Below are 9,745 nucleotides of genomic sequence, written 5' to 3' on the forward strand. Positions count from 1 at the left end.
GGGGGGGGGTGGATGTGCGTGGGGAGCAGGAAAACCTTTAGTACCGATTCATGGTACCGGTTCATGTCACGAACCGGTACTAAAGATCCTTACGAACCGGTACTAAAGACCTGGTCAGTGTAACTGGTAGTAATGCACCATTTAGTACCGGTTCATAAGGAAACCGGTACTAAAGGGCTGGAAGGAAGCCCCCTTTTATACTAGTGATAGATCATGTCACGAATCTTTCTGAAGAAAAAACATGTAGTCTTCACAGTGTTTGTATTTTTCTCCTAAACGCAATGGGATTTGGATCGTGAAACTTTGTAATATATCATTTTCGTAGGGTTTTATTTTGGTTTCAGGGAGAGTTGTTTTCACTTTCATCGTCACCAATACAAATATAAAACTAGGCGCTCGAGAAAAAAATGCCGTTACAACCATGTATACACGAATTCACTATAATTCAATGCATTTTCTTAATTTTAGACAACGCTAGCACGCCGGCGATCACAATGTAGGGCCAGAAGAGCGACATCGACGTGACGAGAACCGCCCGTGGCAGCCTCCACCATGCCCGAACTCCAAGCCTCTTGAGCAGCATCAGCTCAACATTGCCCACCATCAGGAAGACCCAAACTGCATCGACCAGCCCGAGAGCGGTGATCGCGCAAGACGCAATGGCTGTCGCGCGCGCAACCGGAGCAAGCACCACGTACAGCCCGAACACGAAGGCTGCGCCGAGGCTCCGAGCCGAGCCGGCCATGAGTGTCACCGAGATTACGAAGGAGATCATGCGGGTGCGTATGTCCACGGAGGTGACCCCCGCGTACATGAGGCTGGTGATGGATAGGCCGGCGCAGATGAAGGCCAGCGTGTTGGCGATAATGAAGACGTCGAAGGCATAGTGCCCGGCAAGTGTCGGTGTGCCTCCCTTCTTGTGGTCGTCGGCTCGGTAGCCGCCGGGCAGGGCAAAGGCTGCCGTGAACGCGACCGTCGCAATCAGAACGGAAGCGATGCCGATGGTCTGCGTGGACTCGGTGATCTTCTTTGCTTCGTTTTCTTTGTCTAGCTTAGCAATGTGTTTCTTGTGGAAGTGATCACATCTGAAAGTGCCGTTCTTAGCGCCTGCATCCTGTAGTAACTTATGTATCATAATACTTGGGTTCTGAAGAAATTATAAGAGAACATGTCAGTGGCAACGTAAGCATCAGCATAGTCGAAAGAATTAAGGAGCATATACTGTACAAGCATGAACCTAGTTAGTACTCCTTTCATCCCATATATAATTCTCATGGTGGTTTTAATTTAAATTCAAACTAAAACCACAACAAAAGTTATATAACGAAGGGAATACGACTAAAATGCTTACCAATCCGTAATGCACCCCTGCGGGTATCATGGTCCATGAAAGATCAAGCGGCGTTTGGCCATTGTTATTTCTCAGATTCAGCATGACCTTTCGGTTTTTCATGAGAGGGTTGAAGATCCAAAGGTTCCCCATCTTAACCGCAAGGTGAAGCGCGGTGTTGCCGTCCTTGTCCTGCATGTTCATCACCGACGACGCAAATTTCCGGCTCTGCAGCTTGGAAGCATACGTCACCACGGACTGGCTCTCCTCGAGGACGGCCACATGGAGGAAGGTTCTGCCGTTGGCGTCGCGTAGCTCGGCGCTGTCCTCGCGGTCCTTGAGCAAGACAGAGACAGCCTTCACTTTGTTCGCAAACGCCGCCACGTGTATGGGGAACGATCCGTCGATGTCAGCCTGATAAGCAGCGGAATGATCGGCGGCAAGCAGTAGGCTGATCACCTCGTGCTCCCCCCATGATGCCGCGAAGTGAAGAGGTGTGCTTCTACTAGATCGGTCTGCTTGTTTGATGAGATCCTTGTTCCATTCCAATAGCATATTTGTTGTTTCTGCAGTTGCTAGATATCAGTGAAATTATGTAGCTAAAAGTTACAATGACTTCAGAGTTCAGACTGTAAGCTTTAAAATTTGGAATACAAACATGGAAATTTAATTATTATCATTATATATTAAAAAGCAATATAAGTTTAAGATCCAAGAAGGAGAATGAATATTTAAATTTGTACAAACAAATATAAAAAAATAAAAAATCTAAACATGAGAATACACAGACCGGATACAGCACAACCGCAGCCAAAAACTCAAAATAGGGAGGAAGCAAAAATACAGCATATTCTTATTGCCCAGACGGACCGCTTCGTTTCACTCTGGTTATTGGAATGGCCCTCTTAGAGCATCTCTAGCAGATACGGCATATCGGCCCGCAAACGCGGCGGCGGGCCGATATGCGGTTTTCGGCGCAAATTTGGGCCAGACCAGACCCTGCATCGGTGGTCTGGCCCGGATATGGGATCTAGGCCGCAGCCCAAATCGCCATTTTGCCCGCAACTATAGCGATCGGTGAGGCGATGAGGGCCAAACCCCATCTGCTCCTCCGCCTCTCCGCTTGCCGCCGTCGACAAATCCACCCAACTCGCGCGCGTCGGCGACAAATCCCGGCGAGATGGTGTCCGGCGGAGGTAAGGGAGGATGCGGGGGGAGGTAGAGTGGGCGGCGGCAAGCTCAGTGCCGCGTAGATCGAGCGGCAGCGGCGGACCTCCGACGCCGCCCACATCCGCGGATCGTACCGGTGGCTGCACCAGGGGCTCAGGCCGCCGCACGCCTTCGAGCGGTGGGAGCCGTAGTACCACCGCGACCTCGAGGCGTCGAGGTCGCGGGCTCCGCCGCCGCGCAGGTCGACCTCCCACGACATGGAGGCGTCCAGCTCCAGCGTGCCGCGCCGCGCGACCTCCAGCGCCCCGGTGCCGCACCGCCTCGCCTTCTCGGAGGGCTCGAGCTCGAGTGGGCCGCCCCCACCGCCGCGATTCAACCCTGCCGACTACGCGGAGGACGAGGACATCGCCGCCATCGCGACATGGATGGAGAAGGAGGTGCAGGACGTGCTCAAGACGGGTGACTTCGTCCCCGAAGCGGCCCTCGGCACGGTGACGAAGCTCTTCGTGGAGAAGTCGGCGCGCGATGCCGAGAAGGAGCAGGAGTGGCGCCGCGAGCAGGTGACGCAGGATAAGGTCTACATTGAGCTCGACAGCGAGTAGGCTGCCGGCTCCGCCGCCGCGGCATGTAGCTCCGGTAGGATTGTTTTACTGCATTTTTTTCGCCGCGGCGGCGACATTGACCTAGATGAGCGGAGCACTAGGCTCCGCTGTTGAACTCCCGTTGTATGAAAGCGCGAATCAAATTTTAAATTTGCAGTTTATTTATGTCGTATGTAAACTGCGCATGCGTTTTTCGAACCCTAAATCCGCATTGGGGTGCCTTGGATACGCGGATTTAGGGTTTACGGTTTGCCGTATCCGCTAGAGATGCCCTTATTCAGTTGCATGCTAGGAGTTGGAAAATATTGTAAACTCACCTTTGCCCTTGAGAGCGGCTACATGTAAGGCATTCCGGCCGTCTGGTCCCGAGTAGGACAGCGCTTGGTCTTTCTCATGCAGCTGCCGCGCAATGTCGTCGTGTTCCAGCGAGACGGCTAGGTACAAGGGCGAGGTGCCATCGGCCGGCTGAACGCGAGCAAGCTGCGGGTCCTCCGACATCAGCCGGTCGACCATGTCCTTGTTGCCCAGACGGACCGCCTCGTGCAGCACCGTCTCGCCCTGCTCGTTCTGCATCCTTAGCATCGTCTTCACCTTCTCATCGTCGCCGCCGTCGCCATTGCCAGCTTTCCTCGCGAGAGCCACGAGGTGAGTGACCATTTTGCCGCACCCGGCGCGGGTGGCGCAATGCAGAGGCGTGTCGCCGTTGCTGTTCCGGGATTGGAGGAGGTGGCCGGCCTTGCCGTGGATCACCGTGGCGCTCCTCAGGAACTCGTCGCCGTCCCCCCTCGAGGCCACCACGTGGAGGACGGAGTCCCGCGCCGCGGTGGCAGCCTCGGCGGGGGTTACCGCCGTCGAGGCATCGACCTGGACGTCGACAGGTTCGTCGACGTGGATGACGACCTCGCGTGCCGCCGCGTCGTCTTTCTTGCTTAGGAGAAGCTCTAGCCGGCCCCAATCGCCTCCTCGCGCTGCCGCGAGAAGTTCATGGTGCGGCTCGAAGGCCTCATACAGGTTGGGAGTCTGCTTTGTGTTCTCTGCACCCATACTGGCATTGCCGCATCTCAGCTCGATCTCAGCCGCATATATGTGTCTAGCTGTATTCGGAGGTACTTGGCAGACAGATAAAGAGGCTGCTCGCCTGACTCAAAGCATAAGGAGAGAATTCTCGTTAATTATTCCCGCCTTGAGAAAACAATTGAGAGATGCGATTCGTAATGGTGAGAACTCAGAACCAGTACGTAGGAGCGGGTCCGCCTAGTAGGGAATATGATTCAGACAGCAAGCGGCAGCGAAAATGTCACTCAGTCTCGATGTACCTTTCTTCAGATGTTCCACTTCTTTGCCTCATGGAACACGCCATCATGCATTCTCCATACTGATATACAAGTGCTTAAGGTTAAGGAGAGCATATGTATGGTACACACCATCCCAAAAGGACCAAAACTAAACAAACAAAAATGTATGTCACAGAAGGGCAACCCAAGTGAGCTGCCCCGTATTCGCAATGTGCTTTCGTGGCCTAACGTGGCAACTCTTGTATGCATCATTTGCAGGTCGCGACGAGGACTCGCCTGGGAGGCAGCGACGGCCGCCGGCCATGGAGCGTGGCGAGGTTGTCGAGGATGAGGATGTCTCCCTTGCGCCACCGGAACTGGATGCTCTCCTCCTCGATGATCTCCTCGCACCGTTGCACGAAGCTCGCCGGGATCTCGGACCCGTCGGCCGCCGTGGCCGAGCTCAGCTCCTTGCCGTGCATCCCGACCACCGTGTTGAACCACATCCTCTGGCCCTTGCGTCCTGGGAAGACGCGAGTCAGCGGGCGGGGACCCAGGATCGTCTTCACGCCGCCGTCCAGGAGCCACTCCACGTCCATTCCTAGTGCCTTTGCCCTGCAACCATACACCCTTATGAATTATTTTATTTTGTTTTTGATAGTATACTATCATATTCGACATATATACATAATAATTGAATATGTCTTATATGCACATGTAATTGTTTATAAAATAAATAAATAAATAAATAAATAAATAGAGTTGCTGCTGCAAGAACCCAAATCTGGTACTCAAATGATCGCTTTTGGAGCACTTTTTTGTTTTGTTATTTCTTCCCTCTGCACAAAATGTGTCTTTTCTTCACAAATTTTTTCATACTAATATTTATTTATCAATAATATTGATTTTTTTACTTAATTTTTTTGTTGCAAGTTTAATGTTCGCAATGGGAGCATATGCTCCTAGGAGCTAGGAGGCAAAAATGTTGCCCTCAATATTTGGGATTTATCGAAAACATAAAATCATGTTATATAAATTTTAAATCCATAATGTGACAACAAGTTCAACTATCACTTTCTTAGTTGACTTATCTTTGCTATCCTGGCCTGCAATTACCTATTCTTACACTAAAAAAAGAATGAATTGCATAATGAAAGCAAGTCTGATTTTTCCAAGTGGCTCATTGTGCATGGTTTGACCTTGGAATCTACTGAATTTTTCTCAGAAGAATTCAAGGCTTCAAGAGGATTAATTCTTCTCGAATGGAGGGTATATTTTGATGCTCACATCGAGGATGTGTGTGAATTGCAGTGATTCACGAATACGTTGTTTAGCCATCATCGATGGTGGTCAGGGCTCCGAGTTGAGATCCCCCACCGTAGTTTTTTTCACTACATCTTTCTTTAGACCGTTCTTACTATGACGATATGGGTGTGTTGGCTTTGTGCATCTTAGACTCTTAGTATGTAGAAGCAGCGGTTAATTAAAATCTTGCTTGTGTGGTTGTATAATATTCTTGTGAAATAATATTGATGAAAGGTTAATTCCAATACAGAAACAAATGTGGAAAACCTGGTAGATAAACATGTGAGTACTGAGTATAAGGATTTCCTCACCATGAATCCAATAATTGTTTGGCCGATAGAAGGTTTAGATAACTAAAATATATCACATAAATAACTAAATCTAGCCTGGAGGTTTGTTTAGTTAGACATTAGAAAATAAAATATTGTGAAACCCTAAATTTCAATACAATTGAACTATCAAGACCATGCCCACCCTCTCTCCAAGAATCATTTAGATTTTGTTGGCGTGCAGGATATGCACCTTTTTTCTATGGGTAGAATTGTGTCTATCGACATAGTCGACAATTTAGAATGAATGGAGAAACCAAAATATAAAATATAAGAAAATCTGTAAAACCTAAATTGGAAAGGATGAAGGAACTTTATTAACGATATAGTCTAGGGTATTTCAATTTTTTTGAGAATATATCAATAATGGGAAAGAATCATAAATTGGGGGAAAGAAAATAATCAGAGATCAAGAAATTAATATATCATTCAAACATACAAGGAAAACTATATTTTTATATAGGTATATATATTTTAAACAATAAAGATCCATGTGAAATAATTATTTATAACTATTTATCTTAATTTTAAAATATTTATAAAAATTAAATTCGCCCCAATTGTTTGTGATAATAATCATGCCTTACAGATTTTTTCTGTTTATTTTCAACATATTTTTTATTTTTTATATTCTATTAGAATTTTGATATTCTACTTAATTATGCAAAATTAATCTTATTTTCTCAAAGAAAGCTTAACAATATTTTGACATGCTAAATCATTGCTAGTTGCCACCCTAGACAATATTAAAGTATGAATTAGACATATATGTGTGTCAGTAGTAAAAAAGAAAACGGTTTCGGTCTTTTGGAACATTATCCGATGTTATAGTCGTCACTGGATAAGGTGGAGTGGTTTAAGAATTATTTGACCTACGGCAAATCGATTTGTACTAAACATTCATACTTATTTATTGCTTCATCATGATATAGTCTTAGTGAGTACAATTTATTATTTTTGGCACAGTTAACCATATAACAAAGTTAAAATTTTATTTTTACATTTGGATTATTGAAAGTAAATTTTGTAACATTATTTCCTTCATAGACTATCCATCGGAATTTGCGTAAGCTATATAATATTATACAAATTTTTGGCAGAGATCTCTAAACATATGGTTTTAAAATATCATAATATTGGTTTAGCACATGGTTACATGTAAACATATCTATAGAAACTTCAAGAGATAAATTGAATTAATGGTAAGATTTCTTTCAGGTTTTTTTGGTAAAATTTATCTTGTGAGGTGTAATGGGATTCTGTTGTAAGTTAACAGATTTTTATGCTAGCTCTATACTTGGTACTGAAATAGCATCCATCATTGTAATCACCTACTACTATTTAAATACCATGTATTCTTATATTTTTGCATGTACGGTTTCATTATTTCATATGTTCGCCTGCAACGTGCCTTGTATCGTCTAGCGCAAAGAAGGGCTACTAAAAGTTTATGCATGGAATTGACCAAGAAAATCTAACTAAGAAGGATTTTAGTACAATTTGCACATCTATTAGATCAACACTAGCAACCTAACTAAACCCGGTACCACCGATAGCACCAAAACCTACTAATCTAGGATAATCACCTCTTGTAAACTTTTTAGTATCTTAGTATGATAGATATTAGTACATTTTGATGGACCCTCCTTCTACCGGTGATCGGGGCCGCCTGGACCTAATTGACCAGCCTATGGGCTGGTCCTAGGGACAATATGAACAATTTTGATAGTTTCATCATGGGAACATAAATATTTTTGCTATTTATTCATAACCGTTGAATTTGCATCATGATTCGTCCATCTAGTGAGGTGCTGGTGTGGGTGCAAATTTTAAAAACTAGTTGTGGATGGGGTTAAAGGTGAAACTTTTTCAACGTTACAACTAAGACTTTTTAGTTGCAACTATGGTTGCAAATAGAATTTTTAGTGATCAATGGGTTACAATGAAGTACTTTTATGTTGCCAATGGGTTGTAAATTTTAAGTGAGAATTTACACAACAAAATATTATTCACACTATTTTTTTAAATACAGAACAAAATCGTCAAAAATCACCTTACTGAGAATCAAGACAATCTTCGACTGAGAATTAGCACCTCCAATTAAAAACTACATTTGCTAGTTTTCAACTAGGTAAAAACTAAGTTCATGCTTAGTCAAGTCCTACACCATTTGATTGCCTCATGATTCGTGCACGTAAGTTGCAACTTAGTTTTTTCAGCTACAAATAGAGTTGCAATAAAGATTTTTCCAAATGCAAGTGGAGATGCAATGGAACTAAGAAAAATGTTTGAGTCCGTTAGATTTGTTGCATGATTTATGCTAGTAACGAGTTGCAACTAAAATTCGATAACATCATCTATCAAACTAAGAATGAATGAAGATAGTTCTAAACCAACAGAGAAAAAGTCACACACATTAAAAAAAATTACGAAGTTGGCTAGGAAGCCACGAAGCTGATCGTGTTATACCTCTTCTCTGCTTCAGCTTTGTCTGACGTGGCGAAAGCGTCCTCCCATCCTCTCCCTCTCATGGACCCGGTGTTGTTGTTGCTCGGCGCCGTGAACGTGTACCTCAGCCCCTTGACATCAAGCTCCTCCACCATCTCCGGGAACTCCTCCAGCGCCCGCTCAGTCACCCGGAAGCTCGGCACGAACGGCGTCTCCCCGCCCTCAGGCGGCGGCAGCTCGCAGAATAGTATCACCTTCTCCGGGAACTCCTTGATCTTTGATCCAAACAAGAGACACAAATACATGAACACTGGAGGCGAGAGGCATACATCGACTCTTTGCTGATAGGGAAAAGTGACTCACCAGCACCATCTCGTGGTGGAAGTAGACGCTCTGCTCGAGGGGCCCCTCGTTGGCGGTCCAGACGCGGCCGTGGACGTGTGTGCGCGGCGCGGGGCCGACGTACCGGATGTCCGGCCACCCCAGCGCCTCCACGACGGCGTCGAACTCCGCCGCGTCGCGGACGCCGAACCCGCGCAGCAGCACGGCGCTGTTGGCGACCACCTTGCCCTCCAGCCACTCCCTCTCGGCCCTCAGAGCGGCCACGAGCGCCTCGTGCCGGGTGCCGCCTTCGATTGCCGGGGTCAGGACCAGCGGTACCTGCTCGCCGTCTATGGTCTTCTGCCCGTCACACTCGCCGACGACGAAGAAATCACCGGGCGGCGAGGTGGGTACGTCGTTGGCGGTGAGTATCGCGTTGTTGATGGCTACTTTGGCTTCTAGCAGCTGCCTGTTGGCCATCAGTGCAGCCATGAGAGCTTCGTGGTCACCGCTGCCTTCCATGGTGATTTCTTCCTACAGTATTTCTGTCTGGTGTTGCTAGACTGCTGCGTATTTGCAGATTGAGAACTTGAAGGAGCAATGCTGGAGCTTGGTGCTACTTATAGACCTCAAGTCGTCAACACTGAGCTTGGACTTGGTTCGGTAGTTTATGGAGTTCCAAATGTAACACAACCGCGGTCTAGAGGTCACTGTCAAAAGAAAGATTACAAAGATGAGGTCGCAAGAAGGGTAGTTGTAAACGAAGCTACTATCCTGTCTTCTGAGTTGAGGTGGAAGCTTTGAAATGAACATTCTGCCTATCAGTAGTCCAAATCCATATTAGTTTTCCACTCACGGTCAATTACGAGGGCACAAAAAATGATATAATAAAATCTCTGTGACAGGCTACTCTTGGCCTCTAGTTTTCTGTTTATGACCTTGGTTTTTACTCGGAAATGGTTCAGG

At 46.4% G+C, this 9,745-nt stretch overlaps 2 protein-coding genes across 2 annotated transcripts; both read right to left on the reverse strand.

Moving 5' to 3' along the window:
• Nucleotides 1-332: 332 nt before the first annotated feature.
• LOC127333944 (protein ACCELERATED CELL DEATH 6) lies at nucleotides 333-4,153 on the reverse strand. The gene is made up of 3 exons (XM_051360404.2): nucleotides 3,420-4,153; nucleotides 1,352-1,896; nucleotides 333-1,147 (listed from the first exon to the last, which is right to left on the reverse strand). The coding sequence occupies exons 1-3, from the start codon at nucleotides 4,144-4,146 to the stop codon at nucleotides 446-448; spliced, it is 1,974 nt and encodes a 657-aa protein (XP_051216364.1). The 5' UTR covers nucleotides 4,147-4,153; the 3' UTR covers nucleotides 333-445.
• Nucleotides 4,154-4,494: 341 nt separating this feature from the next.
• Nucleotides 4,495-9,350, reverse strand: LOC127333862 (clavaminate synthase-like protein At3g21360). Its single transcript, XM_051360329.2, has 3 exons — nucleotides 8,822-9,350; nucleotides 8,480-8,733; nucleotides 4,495-4,991 (listed from the first exon to the last, which is right to left on the reverse strand). The coding sequence occupies exons 1-3, from the start codon at nucleotides 9,299-9,301 to the stop codon at nucleotides 4,646-4,648; spliced, it is 1,080 nt and encodes a 359-aa protein (XP_051216289.1). The 5' UTR covers nucleotides 9,302-9,350; the 3' UTR covers nucleotides 4,495-4,645.
• Between the last annotated feature and the right edge of the window lie 395 nt (nucleotides 9,351-9,745).

The sequence above is a fragment of the Lolium perenne genome, chromosome 5, assembly GCF_019359855.2.
Source record: "Lolium perenne isolate Kyuss_39 chromosome 5, Kyuss_2.0, whole genome shotgun sequence".
Classification (NCBI taxonomy): Eukaryota; Viridiplantae; Streptophyta; class Magnoliopsida; order Poales; family Poaceae; genus Lolium; species Lolium perenne.